At 35.3% G+C, this 20,497-nt stretch overlaps 1 protein-coding gene across 11 annotated transcripts in view; it reads left to right on the plus strand.

Moving 5' to 3' along the window:
* Positions 1 to 20,497, plus strand: part of stxbp5l (syntaxin binding protein 5L) — a 164,593-nt gene that overhangs the window by 67,602 nt on the left and 76,494 nt on the right. For all 11 annotated transcript variants that reach the window (XM_026218099.1, XM_026218098.1, XM_026218102.1 and 8 more), the window contains exons 3-5: positions 9,847 to 9,928; positions 13,479 to 13,579; positions 19,925 to 20,059. In XM_026218099.1, the coding sequence (XP_026073884.1) occupies positions 9,847 to 9,928; positions 13,479 to 13,579; positions 19,925 to 20,059 (318 nt within the window). The remainder of the gene's footprint in view (positions 1 to 9,846; positions 9,929 to 13,478; positions 13,580 to 19,924; positions 20,060 to 20,497) is intronic.

Here is a 20,497-nt window from a genome sequence, read left to right on the forward strand (position 1 = left end):
TGTGAAATATCCAAAATGATCAGTTTTCTAAAATTATAATGATGTACATACTTTTTATATTTTCTGAAGAAAGATGTTCTGGGGTTTCTAGGGTGTTTCCCTGTGCTTTTTAGGATGTTCTGGGCTGGTTGCTAATTTTTGTTTGAATGTATTAGGGTAGTTGCTAGGTGGTTACTTAAAGGGATAATTCACCCAATGAGATGAAAATTATTAATATTTGTGGCTTGATTGAGTTTGAATTCTGTAAGATTTTTTAAAAAGGAAAATGTAAAAAAAAAAAAAAAGTATCTTCCAAGGTTGCATTTATTTGATCAAAAACACAGTAAAACAGTAATATTGTGAAATCTTTTTACATTTTAAGAAAATGTCAGTGTCATATGTCCCTTTAGAAATCATTCTAATGTTCTGATTTCATAATGTGTTTTTTTTCAAAATTTTTAATTAAAACAAAATGAAATATGACAAATATGTGAAATCCTTTTATTATTTCTCATACAAAATGCTGCAGGTTTTTTTATTGTGAAATTCTAATTGTATCATTTGAAATATGAATAAAAAACAGAATGATCTGACTTTTGCTTTGTGAAGCAATGCAACATAAAACATATCTGAATGAAACAAAGACAGATTCACACTCTGACAGCAGGTGGAGTTTATACAGCGTTTCCTTGGCTAACGCTGTAAGCATACTTATAAATACTACTTTAAAATGCATTATACTGACATAATATGAAAAGAAAACATCACCTTAACCTTTCTGAAAACAGTCAGACCCCCTCAGTGAGGCATTCATTTAAACCCCCACTCTCAACTGTATCGCGATATATTTCGAATTGACACATATTTTATTGATGTTCAACCAGCTCGACGGTGCATTGTTACTTCCCCAATTCTGATTCTTACTGACTCAAAATCTTTGGACAATAGTGTAGTGATAATTTGGCTGGAAACAAAATTATATTCTCATCCCTATGTGGCTTGGGTCCCTCCAATGTAACTCTGTGAGATTTTTCTTTTTACCAGGCAAAAGGTCTGATTGCTTAGAGGACGTACAGTACAAACCCATCTGTTGCACAACACATCAAGCTGCATTTTATTGAGGTATTATTCATGTCTATAACACAGGATGAGTTTCAATAAGCATGTTAAAATTGTAGTAACAATAACAGTGATACTTGCTGTAGCAAAAGTCGCAAATAACAACAAATCTAAAACATTCTGTATAATCAGCATAAACTATATGTCAATCATGTGCATTAGAGAATGTAGAACAAAAAGAACAATAGAGAAAGCAGGCCTATCTCAGATAAACTGGCAGTCATCATGGGCTGCTGTATGCAAATTGCCTCTCACCCTTTATTCTAATAGTCAGTGGTTAAGTGTGAAAGGGACCATAAAATGTCACCCTGCAAAAAAAAAAAAAAAAAAAAAAAAAAATCTGGGTCAGCAGTACTGTCTGGGCAAGAAAGAGGTTTTTTCCCCACTGATACTGGAACAGCTGGAGGAAATCCTGTCAGTAACTGGCTGCCGACTGTAATGAACACTTGTGTCCTCCTATTGCTTATATTATTAAATACCCTTAGAAGCTGTGCTCCGTTAGTGTCACATGTCTCCAATCGCACTCTCTTTGCAGCGTTCTTGCATTCTCGCCGTCTTGCAGATGTGTGTAGCACAGTCAGAAGGGCCTTAGCGGAGGATAAGGTCATTCGTCAGAGCAGGTTTGGGCATGAGTGTTAACACCTGGGTCCTCTGGCTCCACAGAATGTGCACAGCCTAATGAAGGGATCATAATTAAAAACGATAGACAGGACGCTGCTGTGCCCGGCTCAATGCTGCCAACTTGAATCGGGAAAAATGCACAGGAAATGACACAGTCCATAAAAATCATGTTACCTGATGACATTTCGTAAGCTGAATGCCTAAACTCTCTGAGATCATCATAACTCCTCATGTTATGAGCTTTAGCTTGGGAGCTGGCATGAAGAACATGCCCAGGGTACCAACATCCTTATCTGTACAATTATTCTTACCGGGTGAATTAAAATGAAAGTCTTATATTAAAAGGGAAACAAATTCAAAGAATCAGGCTGACAGCTTCCCGCACATGCTCATTTCCACTCTGCCTTTGAGCCTGTGAATCTGGATACCAGGGCCAAATGTCCTTGAGTTAAAAACATCACCTTCACTGAATAATTCACAGCATAGTGAGGAGAAGATTGCTTATTCACGATCAATTAATCAGAGTGGATTTACTGGAGGTCGGCTAGAAGCATCTGTAAGAGTAGTAATGTTTTACCTATGAGGTTGATAGACTCTGAAATTTTGATGTTAGACAGTTTCACACGCACAAAACCTGAATATTTATGGTTGTAGCTCTTTTTAAATGCTTGTTGCTGCAGTAACCTCTGACAGTCTCAGACTTGTGTATTTCACAGAATGCACTGAATGTGATCAATTCTTACAGTTACAGTTAATACACATCTGTTTAAAAGTTTGACATTGGTAAGAGTTAATGTTTTTAAAAAAAAAAAAAAGTTTCTTTACTCCAGTCTTCATGGTCACAAGATCCTTCAGAATTTTTTTATATGCTAATTTGGTGCTTTAGAAACATTTCTTGTCATTATCGATGATGAAAAGAGTTGCGCTGCTTTACATTTTCATGGAAACCATGGTTAATTTATTTATTTTTTTGCAGGATTTTTTAAAGAATAGAAACAGAAAAGTGACATTCAGCCAAGTATGGTAACCCATCCAAAGTGCAAGAGCAGTGAACACACACCCAGAGCAGTGGGCAGCCATTTATGCTGCGGCGCCCGGGGAGCAGTTGGGGGCTCGATGCCTTGCTCAAGGGCACCTAAGTTGTGGTATTGAAGGTGGAGAGAGAACTGTACATGCACTCCCACAATTCCTGCCAGCCCGAGACTCGAACTCACAACCCTTTGATTGAGAGTCCAACTCTCTAACCATTAGGCCATGACTTCCCATGACTTCCCGACTTCCCATTCCCATTCCCATTCCCATTCCTAGAACAGAATTTATTTAAGTTTCGGCTTGCTCATTTTAGAATTTCAGTAAATGATGTGTCATTTGGGTACTGTTCTGCTACTGTATCATGGATATTGAGTATGAAAGAATGTAGGCTTGCACAATCAGATACTGGGTCAGTCAGGAAAAAAATAATAATAATAATAATGTCACCAATAATCAGTACAAAGTAATAAACACTTAAATTGATTTATCTTCGAGTGCGGTTATCAGCTTGGACAAACAGACACTGCTGAGTGAGCCATAATCCAGTGGGTCCATTTTATTTGTGTGATCCTGAGGAAATCAATGGAGATTGTTTTTCATATTTTCCTTTTTGCCATTTTATATACAGGAACAATGAGACAAAAATGATATGGAAAGAGATGTATGCATGAATGCAATAATGTAAATGATTAACATATTCATGTGCCATGCTGTTTACTAAGGTCAGTTGTATTATACTACAATATTCCCATTGTAACACAAAAATATGATGATTAATTAAAGACAGAAGAGATACATGCATGTGCACATACATGCACAGCTTGGCGCTAAAATATCACGTCAACACCTACACACACACAAACCCTATGGCTTTTTTCTCTTTTGCACGTCTAATTGATCCCAAAATGTAACTGGGCTCATATCTGTTTACATAACAGAAAAAAAAAAAAAAACTCGAGTAAAAGAAGCTGAATATACTTTCTATTTTTAAAGCTCAAGCTTTTTCACATATATAAAAATGATTTTTGACATCATAATCCTGACCCTTTCACAGCTAGTCAAATAATCCAGAGGAAAGTTAAGTGACTCTTTCATTGCACATGAGTTCTCAATTAATATTCATTTAAATAACAATCACTTTTTTTCTCATATATTTCTGCTAGCATTCTCTAGAAGAGATACAAGTCACAGATGTTCACATGAAAGGAAATTTTGGGGTGTTCAATGAGTGTGAATAGCATAGCTTAGATCGGTTAGTTTTAGTCTTTAATCCTTCATATTGAGGTATCTGACTTTGATTGCAGACTTTATTATGGCAAATATGAACATGGGTTCTTGAGATGTCTTCTGAAACTCTGATGCCTGCGAGATTTCTGGACCCTTTTTCTAAAAAGAAACATCTAAGAGGCAGGATGCTTAAGCAAATGCCTTAAAATTCTTTCTGTTTTATTTAGATTTTTTTTTGATTTTTTTTCCATCTTGTATGGTATGCTTCACATTTCCTAAAGAAAATTATGAAGTGAATAACATGATTATGAATTCTCAGATTTAGCAGTGTTTTTGTTTGTGTTTTGATTGATTGTTTGAGCACTGACTGACTGCATCCTTCACACCAACACCAGTGAAATGTCACCAGACGCAATCAGACTGTTATAAAATATCTCTCTGACAGACTCACAGACATTCACACATTGACTGGGGGATTCCCACTGAAAACAGCTTGGACCATAATTTAGCATGGCTACAATAACGCCAGTGTTTTTAATGAGCAACATTGGACAGAAATGTTTGCAGAAGAGAAGGGATAACAATGAAATGCACTTTGCTTCTTTCTAGCTATAGATTTTCCCCTGGAAGTTTTCATGAGAGAATGGTTTAGACAAATTCTCTCCCTCTCTGCAAAGCCATCTTGCATGCAATTATTCCGTCAATAATTCTACCCCTTTTGACTGATCCATTTCTCAAGCTGTGAATGCTCAGTAAATTGTCATATTGTTCATAAACATAATTTTCTCTTTATATCAGTGGAGGCAGTCTGTAGCTCTGCAGGAAATCTAACAATGAGTTTTTATCACTGTGAATGGGTCCTCAGCGCAGTTGTGTGATACAGTAAAAACAGCAATATTGTTATATATATATATATATATATATATATAGTATTTTTAGAGATATTAAAATGTTATTTATTTCTGTGATTGCAAAGCTGAATTTTCTGCAGTTGTATATATATATATATACATGGTAATAGTTTGTAAAATATCATGGGCAGAATGGGATACATCATTACAGTCAAATAACAGATATATTAAGTATTTTAGTAGACATGATTTTGATAAATCTGACATGCTTTCATATTAGGGGTGTCCCCGTCTAAGGATTTTCATAGTCGAATTGGAATTTTCGAATCTTGCTGATATCATATGCTGATATTCGAATCATATGTTTGGGGGCGGGGCAAAATACATTAAGTCAGGTCAGACATTCGACAGCCTTAATTACTTATGTTAACACAAAGGGAAAATGTGTAACAAATGCCTCACAGATACGAATGGGGTAATATAAGTTTTTATGTTTTGATTAAAAGATAGTTAACACTAAATGTCAGCGAAACCCTAACAATTCACAATTTTTACAATAGTGCTCTCTCTGTCTGTGTCAGTTTGAGTCTTGGTGAAGTTTTAAATCCCTGCCGCCAAGATGCTCCTCTGTCGGTCACGGATTATGGAAAGTGAAACATAGGGGTGGTTGGATTTATTCACGCACTTTAAAATATTAATTTGAAGCTTCTTATTTTCTGATTCTTATTCACATCTTTATCATAATAGGCTGCATATTAACTTATTGGGAGAAAACCGCAAGTTCTATGTGAAATCAGACATTTGAGCTCCCCCATATAGTCAGAATGGCATAATCAATAACACCCGCAAATATTCGACTGTGAGATTGGTAGTTGAATCAGGCTCCTCGATTTGAAGCATCGAATCGTCGATTATTCAGGGTCACCCCTACTTCACATATATTACATATCCATACCTTCAGATGATGTGTAATCTTGGAGCATTACTAGGGTTTTGATTGAATAGTTCACCCACTTTCATCATTGACTTACCATAATTCCAAACTCATAGGACTTGGAAAAGAAAGAGTGAAAATGTTAAATATGTGTGCATACAGTTTGATAGCTAATTTATCAAAGCTACAGTAGGTGTAGTTGAACACAAAGTTAAAAGACATGGATTAAAAGCCACAAAACTTATTTAAAAATGGGCTCTTCAATGAAGCAGAGACTGACATTATTTTAACGTGTGCCGGTGAAGCTGAGAACAGTGTAAATAATGTAAGAACATATGACAGAGAAATTAATGTTGATAAATGAAGGGAAAATCTATAGATATAAGAGTATAAATTGCACAAATCCTGCATGAGTCATGAGACTTCACCTTGTTTGTTGCTTTTATGACATGGACATCATTAGATTTGAACTCTTCCGTTCAATCTTTGTCTCCTACCCAATCTGAGTCACCACTTCAATCCTGCTCAAGTCTCTCTCTCTTTCTCTGACTCATCTATCTCTTTCACCTGCTGTCTCACTGAAACTATAGGTTTCACCTCAGCTCCTACACCTTGGCTTTTAATGGTCTGAGTCACCAGTATTTCTATTCAACTTCTCCCAACTCAATCCATCTTTCCCCTCTTCCTCCATCGATCATATATCTTTCTCTTCAGCCTTGTTTCACAATGGAAACATCAATAGTGACCTATTCACCACCAAACATCTCTCATTGTTCGCATTAACCCTAGTAAACCCCTGGCTGTAGCTTTGAAGGAATAGATCATCCAAAAATGCAAGTTTGGTCAACATTTACCCTCATGAGGTTTCAAACTTGTATGGCTTTCTTCTTTAATACACAAAACAGTTTAGCAGTATGCTTTTTGTGTGTTTTCTAGTAGTTATAAAAATAGAAAGACAGTCATGATGATATTGTAAAAATAATGACTAATGGTTTATTTTTGGGTGAACTATCCCTATAAGCAGAAATAAGCAGCTCAATCATCTACATTAATATGGTCATATGGACTTTAATTGCAGTACTATATTAATTATTATTATTATTATTATTATTATTATTTTTTGAGTGCTGTTTGCTTGTCAAACTGGTATTTTAACCCTGTATACCCTGACATAATCAGAACCATTTATTAAAAGAAAAAAATAATAATAATAAAGGCATCATTTGATACATTGGGCATTATTTGATACATCACCCTAGTTTTATTGAAAGTCCAATAAATAAGTAATTTTGAGTAGTTGCTGTTTATATGGCCAAAAAGTCAGATTAAATTCTGATAGCTTGTAATGTAAATCAATGAAATCTTTATAACATTACAGCAGACTTCTTATATAAAATGCTTCCGTATATATAATGAAATATCAAATGGCCCTTTACTTGCTAAAAAGTATCAATACAGATGGCATGTTTTAGATTGTTTTTCAGAAAAGATCATGTTGATGTTTTAGAAGCCTAAGAAATGTGTGCATCGACTATTGGCACGGCTCAGTAAGGTACGGTATGCCATGGCTTGACTCAGGTCGGTTTGCGTTTCCACTGCAGTTTAGTACTGCTTTAGAGTGGGCAGGATTATTCACATGTAGTTATTGTTGCGTTGCCTCTATGGTAAATGGAAAATGAACTGCATTATATAGCACTTTCAACAGAACACATGGCCATCCAAACTGTGGTGTCTGCCATTCAAGGTGCCATCCAGCTCGTTGGGAGCAGCTGGGGTTAGGTGTCTTGCTCAAGGACACCTCGACACTTGGTCAGGTGGAGCCGGGGATTGAACCACCAACCTTCCGGTTTGTAGACAACCTACATGAACCACTGAGCCAGTCCCGTCCCCCAGCCTCTACTGCCACTACTCATGAAAAACGTTTTCATTCCGCGTCGCCACATCAAGCTCATGCTGGATCCGCTTCTCTGCTATCAATGAGAAGAATTTCTGTACTTCCTTAACAGCCAAAACAGCCTTTTTTTTTTTTTTGTTTTGGTGCACTCATTCAAAAAAGTTGCTTTCGATCCATGTCATAAAAAGCTAACAGACAGATACATAATGTTGAGCTTTAAAGAATCTTCAGAAACTAGGCAACCTGGTGGTGCACAGGAAATAAATCTGTACAATTATGTTTACAGAGGCTGTGTAACTGTGTTGTGCCTGTGGTTTATCTGCAAATGTATGTTCATCTTATTAGCGAGCCATTTGTGCAGTCGATATGCAGTGCACATGGTTTAATCTGGACAAGTTTGTGCACTGGTCTGTGTGTTTTCAGTGGTGATTTCCATCCCAGACACTACTAAACAATTTGATTCCTGAACATGTGGGTTAAATCTAAGCTCAGTTAAGATCCAATCAAGTATGCAGAACAATTATACCTATGACAGATCCCCCTCAAAACTCACTCACTCACTCACTCACTCACTCACTCACTCACTCACTCACTCACTCACTCACTCACTCACTCACTCACTCACACACTTGCTGTAATGGCAATCCTTTCCTGTGTGTCCATCATCAATAACCACTGTCTTTGTAAAATCACTAGATGTGTTTATTATTGATTGTAAGGGTCTCTTCTTGAACGTTTACAGTTTGAACTTTTGATTGTGTTTGATTGGGTGAGCATCAGCCGGGACAGACAGACAAATAAAAGTGCAGGTTTGCCCGTTTGATTGCTCTGTTGTGGTTAATGGTCTTTGAAATGGTCTATCATTGAAATATATTAGTGCTGCAAAATCACACCTGTCTCTGTGACAGCCCTAAAAAAACAAAAAACAAAAAAAAAAAAACAATTCTGAGGCCATGCATTACACCCTCCCCCAAAAAATAAAAAACCCTGAAGGTGCATCTGTGGCTGTCAATCATTTTGCATGTTCGGATACATTGACATGTCTCTGGACAGAAGTGTTTTGGAGAGAGTTTGCACAGTTTAAAGGAAGTTAGTATTGTAAATATTTTATACACTGCCAGGTTTTAGCCTCAGAGTGAAAACAAGGATCACAACAGATTTACATATTTGCATGTGGCAGGCATTTATTTTAATATAACTTTGCTTTTTTGTTGTCACCTAGACTACAGCTGTGCATTTATATCTGTAGTTTAGGTGTTTACCTGCAATAAACCTTGCGGGTTAAAATAGACATACATTGTTTTGGGGGCCTGTAAGATTTTTTTTTTTTTTTTTTTTTTTTTTTAAGAAGTCTCTCTTATGCTCATCAAGTCTGGATTTATTACAAAACTACAGTGAAAACAGTAAATGTTGATTTTAATTTTAAATGTACATTTTAGTCATTACTATAGGCTTTTAATTATATATATATATATATATATATATATATGCTCAAGAAGCATTTCTTATTACTTTCAGTTTTGAGAGCGGTTTATTATTGTGGAAACTTTCATGCATTTTTTTCAGGATTCTTTGATAAATAGAAAGTAAATACAGTACACTATATAGGTGGATATTTATATAAAACACTTTCTGGATGGAACTGGAGGGGTTTGACCTTGTTTCTGTCATGAAAGCATTTTCCTTTGTTATTACAGTATTTTACTGTCTTGTGTAGTGATCGGACACAGCTGTGTGTACACACATTTAGATAAGAGGAGAGAAAAATGGCATCATGCTCTTCCTTTTCCCACTGCATTGTGATCAATTGCTGTGTGTGAGTGTATCTGTGGACAGTTGAGATAAATCATTAAACACATTCCTACAGGAAGATCTGTTTAAAACAGTGTGAGCAGCTGCTTTTGGAGTCAGCACTGTTAATGTCATTTTATGAGTCCATGAACTTGTGGCATAGATTTGCGCTCTCCCTCTCTCTTTCTGTTACACACACCAAACTGAGTTTTTTTTTTTTTTTTCGAGATTTCAAACTTCATCAATAGTCCTTCAGACAGTTTTTACTTGAGTCACTATGCTGTCTGTCTGTTTAATACAGTTTTTAATGCTGTATGGAAAGTGTTGAAAGTACTACCTTGAAGCATTAAAGTTTCATTGTAAGCGACCTCTTTTCCTTAACGCTCTGATGTCATCAGTCTGGGACGGCCAGGAGTGGACTGTCATTGCCAGCATGAGAGTGGGGCGGCAGTCCTCCAACTGCAGTTTCTCATCAATGAGGTACCGGACACCCATACTTGCAGGCACACATATTTTAATGCACTTTTTTTTTTTTTTTTATGTACACAGTATGTGAAGAAAACATGTAGGAGTATATATAGCATATGTAGAAAGCACACAAAGTGCATATGTCTGTGCTCTAATTTGTACTTTAGGATAGACAGTTTGTGTTTGTGTAAATGCACGCTCAGATCTGCAGAGGAATACGTTTAGGTCAAGAGCCGCCCTTCCCTCTCAGCCCTGTGGTGTTAATGCAGTCAGTCATTACTTCCCATCAGACTTGTCAAGTGCTGAATGTTTCTCAGCCTCTCTGTCTCGCTCTTATGTACACTCGCCACATCATCTCATGAATAACGAGAAGTTAACAAAAGAGGGAAAGTGGGAGAGTTGCCATGGTGGCCATTTTGGAATACAGCAATTTAGGTATGCTCTCCACTCTCGCCATCCAATTCTGTATCCTTTCTGTCAGCCCATATAAACACATCTGAACTCAAAAGAAAATGGTATTTGCAAGCAATTTTACTTTTGTGACAGTTAAGGAGATTATTCAAAGAGAAAACAATTAGGGCAGATTTTACATCCATTGGAAATGCATCAGTCGGTGAAAAGTGGAGCCCGTCCTGAATCTGCAGTCAGTTGTGGAGCTGATGAAATCTTTGCCTCAGGAATAAGGCCAGATTTATTTGAGCTTCTTACCTACTGAGGCCTGAGATTACGATGAGGATGTACAGGTTAAAGGTCAAGTTCACCCTACAGCATCCTAAAGTGTTCCTTTTCCTTTATTTATTTATTTATTTTACTTGCTATTTTTTATTTAATTAATATTAACCAACATTGAATTACTGTGTACTGTTAACTAGTGATGAGATTTCCAAAAAGTTGTATTACTGTACCTAAAATAGTTGCCTATACTGATGTATAAATAGTTATTTGGCATTGCTTTGTTTAGATGATGATGGGAAGTTGTTTCAAATGAAGAGAACATTCACATGCATTTTGCATTTTGCAACACATGCATTTTGATTAAAAATGACAAAGACAAATATTTGTTTTTTTCCTCGGAATATCATGCTTTGATGAATTGTGTACAATAAGAAGCAGATGTTATACCAGACACTGAAAATCATCTCATTTAGTGAGATATGAGACTAGAAATTGATTGGACAAATAAAAGGGGTGTAATGATATACCAATTCCACGGTTTGGATCAAAATGACCCGAATGCACAAGTGAAAATGTCTGTGCTGCTCTGAATACGGAACTCCTGTTGTGGACACGTTCTTCATGCAACAACGTGCAAAGAAACGGCAACAAACTCAAAGAGTTTTATTATAATAATGTTCTCATTATAAAGTATATTACAGTCCCACTCATAGTTATTAATATTCTGCATAATGCAAATATTGCAACTTAAAGTTCCACAAAAGGCTGTGAGTGAACTTGACTGTTCTAGCCATGAAGATTTAATAACATGCTGCAACATGGCCTATACATTTACATTACTATACAATTTCATGTAGCCCATATGACAGATTTGTTCTGCACACATTTCTGCACATTTAAATATTGTTACACCCCTAACAAATATTGTGCACACACATTCTTGACATTTTATCCAGAGGTGCATCATTTAGACATTACACTTCAGGTATTCAGTTTTCATTCATACTGATTTTATTACCAACACTGAATTATTGCTTTAAATAACATTCTTCATTACAATGGATGGTACCTCACTAACCAGACGGTTACAATTATATAATATATCCCACACAGTGGATTACAACACTAATTTCATTAGTGTTCTACTGTAACTTCATTTTCACAACCTTCCTTCATCTTAAAGTGAATATGAAATCAAAATAACCCAAATTTCTTTATGCAAGTCCCTGGTCTAATTGTGAATGTGATCCATCATAGTGTGTTTATTCAAAGAAAAATATGTTTGTCTTGTAACTTTATCTTCTGAAACAAATTTACTTTCCTGCTGACATCACTTAGGCCATGTTTTTAGCAAACTGTATTATACGGTGTTATATATTAATATTAATTAATCTTCTATACATTTTAATCATTTACTGTAGTTATGTGCCTAAGTCTTTTTTTTTTTTTTTTTTTGCTATTTATATTTGGCTTTATTTTACTTCAGCTATAGTTTTAGATATTTTAGTACTTCTTCTTAGATTTGTTTTATTTAATCTTATATTTACATTTTATTTAAATTGATTTAATCTTGACGTGCAGCATTTTTATTGTCTAACCAGATACTGAAGTAAACAATCTAGTCAGACTCTACTTGTATTTTCCTGTCGAAAATCCCATTTCACTTGGAAAATATCATGTTACAGAATTAAAATGGGTCATGATAGGGAATTCACATTGACTTTGACACCGCACAACTAAAATTCCCACTTGACAACTCTTTTTCTCTGTTGATGTCCTTTGGGCTACTGGTGCAATCTGTGTTTACCTAAACACCATCTCCATGGAAACACAGTTGTCAGTCACCTGACTGATGGATCTGGATTCAGTGCACTGAGAGACAGACAAGGGAACAAAGATGGAGACAAAACCACAAGTTGTGAAGAAAATAAACTGTTTATGGACTTCTTGCTGGACCTAGATCTCCTTCAAATTCTGCAATGATTTGACGAAACAAGTTCAGATTAATACTAACATGTTTTCATCCACAACATGAAATTTCACTCATTTTTTCCAGGTTTGTGCTGTATTATTTGCTTCCTGAACATTGTGGCCAGCATTTGAAAAGAAAATTAGATACAGGCTTCAAAATTTAATAGGGATTCCAGATAATGGGTCAGAGAGACCTTTGTCATCCTGATGGTGTCAGGCATGGAGGAAAAGAGATTTTTAAGACACTTGCAGCACTGTTTTGCTCTCTCTCCCCTCGTTCTGTCCCCCATTAACAACAAACACCATCCTAAGTCCTGAAATGCATAGAGCACAGAGCTACTTTTGGCAGTTCTCTGTCTTTAGACTGTTTCAGTCTCTATCCAAGGAGGATTTTAATATCATGAAATATGCATGAAATGCATGGGAAAGCAGCAGAGTTATACAAACTGAAACATATTGATGTCACAGAATAAATTAAGGTTTATTATTTCCTAGCAACTATTTAAGTAAACTCATATTTAATTTGTGGCCTGGAAGATGCATTTTGTACACTTCATAATTTCCCCCATTATAGAAAGTGAATTTTAGGAAATTGAAGTGGAAAGGGAAACACATACTGTAGTAAACGTTAAGCATAAGCAATTCAATTCCAGTTGTGTTATAATGTACATAGTAAAATGCATGATTTTAGGTCACAAACAGAAAACTGACATGTTTAATATAGTTTTTGCACTTGAAGAAGCACAGTGGCTTATGCTACGAGTTGTGCTGCTGACAACTGAAAAAAAAAAAAAAAAAAAAAAAAGAAAACAGTCTAAGTGTCACAAATTTGTTTAACTGTCTTTGTTAATGAATGTTTATATTGGTGTGAACTTTGCAGTCTCATTGCATGGATTGAGTATTGTTGTGTCCATAGGGGGCGCTGGTCACAGCTTGTGCAGATGACACACTGCATCTCTGGAACTTGCGACAGCGACGTCCGGCTATCCTACACTCTCTCAAATTCAACAGAGAGAGGTGAGTATAGCTTATATACAGTACACAACTGTGCACAGAGCACACATAATGTATCAAGTCAAAAATGAACTTCCCAAGGATTTCATCATTTATATATATATATATATATATATATATATATATATATATATATATATATAATTTTACATTGAATGTGAGAATCCATCTTAATATTTCAACTTGAGGAGAAGTTGCTGACTGCCCAAGGCTGCAGAGCATTGGTCAGAGTGAATATGTGATAAAGTAAACACCGATAGCTCAAGGCTGCAGAGTGAAGCCAAGACTCAATATTTTAAAAAGTTGTAGCTCCTGTTTTCTCTCTTCTGGTTTGTTTCTGAGCAAGAAGTGAGGATTTTCTTCTCTTAAAATGCAATGGACACAATACAGTATTTATTAAATAAAAACATAAATACATCATAACAAATATAGTATTATCCTTACTATGTTACCCTGATTTAAGCATTAGCATTTTTGTTGTGCATGTATAATATTCATTTATACATAATAGACTGCATTTAAATGTATAATATTTTAAAATTAATGCATACTTATTTATATAATTATTTTATATATAAAATATGTACTTTTGTAAATATGTCAACACTGAAATAGAAATTTTATTTTGTTAAACATTTAATGGGATCTTTATCCGCTGATCATAACTTCTTATTTTAATCCCTCATTTAATTTTCTTATCACGACTCTTCCCCAGCTTGTCAAACTGTGCACTATTCATGCAATGGAAACTGACCCACTAAGTATGACTAATGTGGCTTTTGTTACTCTGTGTCCCTTGTTGAATGAGTCAGGGTCAGCTCTAATAAATATCGCTCTCATTCAGGACTGTGAATTTTGACAGTGGCATTATGGGTAATGATCTATTCGTGTTGTACTGTATAGAAATGTAGAAAACTTTTAGGAAGTTTTAACAGAGATACTGATGTGTTCTTTACAGACAGAGAGACCTTGAGTGAGTTGAAGAGAAAGCCAAGAACAGCCATTCTTTATTATTATTATTATTATTTTTGTTGTTGTTGTTGTTGATTCCTTCACTGCCTAATCATTTGATGTGTAAGAGGACCTTGTCCAAATGTGGCGTCTTATCACTACATTGATTGCAGTGGAAAAGGAAATAAAGTGTTTATTGAAATAGTGTGACATGAGTTACCCTTAAGTGAAATGCATTTGATAGCAGATACTGTACATTTATCAGACATTTTAATCTAAAGTGACTTACAGTATATTCAGGTTATACACTTTTTTTTATCAGAACATGTGTTCTCTGGAAATTTAACCCCCAACCTTTTGCACTGCTAACACAACGCTCTACAACTGAGCCACAGGAACATTACTGTTGAAGATGATTAATCAGGATGAACCTTTAGCCTTCTAGCAGTATGACCATTTTAGTCTGATTTTAAGAGTTTGTATGTCACATTTTTAGCACAAGTTGTTTTATGATAATTTTTTTAATATATATCTTTGTTTCGGTTTATCCTTTTGAATGATGAATATATACTATTGATAGCTGCTGATATAGACAGTCAGTTCCTCTCAAGCAAGCACAGAATGCACATATTAGTTTGCCGTTGGCTGTAGTCTGTACAGTATGAACGCAGCTTTTTGGTCCGACGCTGCCGACTTGAGGTGACATCACTAGTTCTTTGAAGTTCTTTCTCAGCTTGGTGTGTCCATAGACTGTATAAAAACATGGACATAGTGTCCATTACATCACCCGTCGTTTCTGAAGAGCGTTTTTGAAGCTCAAAGTGGGCGGAGTATGCTGTCGCCATCTTGGCAGTGAGCAACTGCATGTCACTCCCGGATAATCGAAAATGGGCAAAAGGTGGGAGGTGGTTGTTGAACCCATGCCCACTTGGCTCCACAGTTGTGACAGCAGCAGCAATCCACCTGTCACTCAAGTGGCCACGCCCTTAATTATGAAGATCTTTAAGGATTAATATAATTTAAAATGAACAGTTTAAAAAATTCACCCCCCTCATTTGAATGGCAAAATTTGCTATATAGACCAAATTTTTTTTTTTAACCAGGCTGTAAACACACACACACACACACACACACACACACACACACACACACACACACACACACACACACACACACATATATATATATATATATATATATATATATATATATATATATATATATATATATATATATTTTTTTTTTTTTTTTTTTTTTTTTTTTTTTTTTTTTTTTTTCTGCTGTAAATTTGAGTATTTTAACATGGAACGACTCCTATGGAATTGACTCCCTTCTGCAGCCAGGCTTTAGTGACCAGTTTACGAATTATGGTTAAGTCACTTCCATTTTGGCTTCATGAGAGAGAGCGGGAGGTTGCCGTTTGGTCCCAGCCTTTAAAGGCATGACAGCAAAAAAAAAAAAAAAAAAAAAATAATAATAATAATAATAATAATAATAATAATAATAATACAATTAATAACAGTTTAATTATTAGGGTCAGAGAAAGGGTGGGAAAATGTTCATGAGAAAAGAAAAAAATGACTACTATTTTGGCACAAGAATAATTGTGGCAAAACAGCTAAATGACAAAATGCTCCATGACATTTTGTAGCTCAACAGAAGATGCCAAACTAAGATTTATTATGTTGTCTGTGCACATTTGTGTAAAGTTGTGCACTCCCATATGAATTAGCATCTTCATAACATCCAGTGGATAATTATTTTCAGACTTAAAAATGTAAAAAAAAAAAAAAAATGCAATGTGAAAGAGAGAAGCTAAAAATTATGCTCACATGCAACCAAATGAATGTCTTAAAGCATATTGTGTAACAGAACTTAAAATATAACATTATTAAAACTTTGGCTTACACTCATCTGAAGCCTGCAAGCTTACGAATATCAGTATGAGGTGGCATGTGATAGAGATTTGTATATGCTCTGTGTGTTCTGGGTACGGCTAATAAGCTTTGTTCCCCTCTGTAATAACTGATGATTGTGCTCATCACCTCATCAGACCGTCTGGAACAAACAAATAAAGTCATGGTTTCTCCTACCGTGTCAATTTCACACACACATTGACAGGGATTTCTTCTGTCTTATGTGCATGCTTTGACCCTGAAGTATTTTATATTTGGCATTATTAAAATTATGCAAATTCAAATGTAATGAGAAATGTTTCTCAGATCAGTAGGTGCCTGTCTGAGTGTGTGTGTGAACACGGTTGGGTGCATACTTTCATGCGCGGCTGTTTCAGATGACAAGAGATTTTCAGCTCAGCAGGGTCAGGAGAGAGACTCAGGGGGGCTATAAGACTGATTCAAGACACTCAGCATGCTTGTCTGTAGCAAAAATACAAGACCCTTTCATCACACAACAGAATTCTGTAGTCCTATGATTTGTATCCAAGGCATGTTTGGCCCAAAATATACAGCACAAAAATATTTGCAAGCTTAGTTTCATTCAGGGGTGCTTTTTGAAATGGGTCTTCAATATTGACAAAATTATACGGATATACAGTATAGTACTATTCAAAATTTTGGGGTCTTTGAGAATGTATTATTTATTTCGTTAGTTTTTGAAAGACTATGCTAATTTAACAAGGCTGTATGTATTTGATATTAGTATTTTGATATATATTTACAATTTAAAATAACAGTTTTATATTTTAATATATTTAAATAAAATGTATTCCTCTAATGCAAAACCAAATAATTTTCAGCAGATATCTCCAATCTTTAGTGTCACATGATTTTTCAGAAATCATGCTCAAGAAGCATTTTTATTATTATCAGTGTTGAAAGCATTTGTTGGGCTGCTTATTATTTTTATGGAAACTGTACTGTTTTTTCAGGATTATTGTATTTTCACAAATGTAAAAAAAAGAGCCCCCCCCCCCCCCCATAAAAAAAGTTCCCTTTGCATCAAATTTTAAATGGTCGTTACATACTTAAAATCTTCACTTTCTCTCTCTCTCTCTCTCTCTTTAGCAAACAGTTCTGAAAAACAAAAAAGTATTGATCCTGCACTATGATTTTTATCCAATCAGACATATTCACGTCTTTTTTGGCCTGTGTGGTTTTGACCTTGGCTTCCACAGAAGCCTACAACAGGTTAAATTAGTTATCAACAGAAGCAACAAAAGAGCATTTTGGAACAGTTGCTCCCTAAATGCCATTATCACCATGATAATTATTTTCTAATCTGGGTTTTCCATGTGTTGCATTCAGAAACAGAAAATAGTGTGGCCAGGTGCTCCATTAGCATTCTTAGCCTGACAAGTTTAGTTTTCTGTCCAGCGACACACAACCTTCATTTCCAATCACCCCGACTGCCTGAGGACCCCAGGGGCGTGAGGGGAGGAAAACAGAGAGAGATGTAATGATTGTGGACAGCAGCGAATTACCGTGTGCTGGTCTTTATTTTCTAGTTAACTTGCTTATAAGGAAGATGGATGATGCCACTGGATGGATTTCAGCATGAACAGACCTCAAACAGAACCTTGATATGTGATAGTTTAATCGATCATTTTCCTAATTACTCACCAGATACTTCATATTATCAAGAATATGTATGTGTTACATCTGTCACAGAGCTGTGGCATTAAAGTGGATGTACACAGTCATATTTTTTCCAGTTATGCTCATTATTCGCAAAGCTTCAGTCTTGTCCCTCCCTCCATTTTTTTCTGCACTAATTGAGTCAGAAGTTCATATATCCGAGAGCCACAGTTAACAACATAATATTTAAAGAATGAAACATAAATATGTCATGTTCAGCATTAAGACTAAGTAGTGCTCACCTCAGTTTTAATGCTAAGTTCTGTTGACACGTGTAGAAATATGTGGCATGTTATTAGGCACATTCCCTGGAGATTTTCTGCTGTGACAGTACCAGAGATAAATCAGAGTGCTAATAGACAGCCTAATTTTGTAATTATTTAGCAATTAACGTAGTGTGCGTCAGGCAAATATAATCTTACTCTCTTCTTTTAACCTTTTGATGACAGTGTGGAGACAGCAGCATGCTATGAAAATAAACACACATAAACACACCACCATGGGGGAATCAATTTACATTATATTCATGGTTTTCTGGAATAGAGAACACTGGGTTGAATGGTCTGAATTGTATCGCTGGGAATTAGAAACATACTTAAAAACACATGCAAAAATATAAGTCAGTGTCTCCTCTCTTATCTCATTCATGTCTCATTAGCTCTATTTTGTCTTGGGGTTAATCGTGTTCCAATTAATTGCATCCCAAAATACACACAAGTGTACCCAAGAGGGGTTGACGTTTGACTGGCATGAGCCCTTGAGCAGAGATAGACCAGGCAACACCATGAACAAGTGTGATAAGTGATACTTCCAACTGCTAAAGAAACAGAAAACTACAGAATGACTGCAAGAAATTAGACTGTGAGGTTTGGGCTCTGGTAAAAAAAAAATAAAGTAATGAATCAAATTTATTTTCAAGATTAAATAATCATCTTCACAGAAATGAGCAATTTTGAAGTTTGCATGGTGTTTTGTTGGGAAGAGTTATTTTATAAACCTGGCAGAGAAAGAGACTCATCTCTGTCAGGTTTGTAAAGCAACACACATCAAAAGAAAACGTTTGGAATTACATGAATGTTTACCTGGACTATTTTTCACATGCACATTAAAAGCAAGCTACACAAAAGATTGAAAAGGAATTTAAAGAAACAAACTCAAACCCCGTTCAGTGATGGAATTTGTGCACAGAATTCATGTATTGAAAACACTCTATGAGACCATTGAAATAGGCAACGTATGAAAACATTCTATCATATGGCACATGTGTGCTTGTGTAATAGTCGAGAGACAAAACAGAGCGCCACTTCACTTTGAAGCCCACACTGCATCCAGAACATATATTTATTTCATTCAGTTGAAGCCTTTTTCCAGTTTAATAATCACACAAGGCCATATTGTGGTTCAGATTTTAATTAACAGTTCACCTTCAAAAGATGAACAAAGACATCATCGTTGATAAATGTTTGAGTTTGAGGAGGACTAAACTTACACACACATAATTTGTCTGGTTCACTATTTAACAACATTCTGGTAATGAATACATTCACAATAATTTAATTTCTTTTGGGATTTTGTAATTACATCTGCAGCTTCCTGAAGAACATGTTGACTGCAATTGGATAAAATATGCATATGAATAAAAACTTTGAAGTATATTAGAATGGCCATTATCGGCTTGCTGGTTCTATATAGTGAGATATTAATTACATAATTTAATATGATGCTGACATATCCTTTGTTAACTCTTCTCTCCTTCTCTCTTTCACATATATGATTCCTCTTCTTTTCTTCTCTCTTTTAGGATCACATTTTGTCATCTTCCATTTCAAAGTAAGTGGCTTTACGTGGGGACAGAGCGTGGAAATACGCACATAGTGAACATAGAATCCTTCGTTTTGTCTGGATATGTCATCATGTGGAACAAGGCCATAGAACTGTGAGTATTAGTGTAAATATGTAATATATAATATAAAATACATTTTATTTTAATATCAAAGTCAATGCAGCTAACATGACTAATAAATAGCTAATTAATAGAATGCCGCAGAAACCACGCAATCAAATGAAACATACATCTAATAATGATGATGTGGTAATAAGTCATCTGGAATATGGAACAATTATAAATGCAGTTATAAATGTAAGATTGCAATTACATGGAGGAATATTAGAAGTTTAGTACAATCATAGTCCTAAAGGACTAATTCACCCAAAATACGAATTCTGTCATAATTTACTGTCATCATTTATATATAAGATTTCTAGATATTTTGAACTTGTTAATTGAATTATGCCTTCCAAAGGTATTGAACCCAGTGTTGCTGATATCATGCTCTATTGTTTAAGTGCATATGTGTTTTTATTATTTTTTTAT

This window comes from Carassius auratus, chromosome 34 (assembly GCF_003368295.1).
Source record: "Carassius auratus strain Wakin chromosome 34, ASM336829v1, whole genome shotgun sequence".
Lineage (NCBI taxonomy): Eukaryota > Metazoa > Chordata > Actinopteri > Cypriniformes > Cyprinidae > Carassius > Carassius auratus.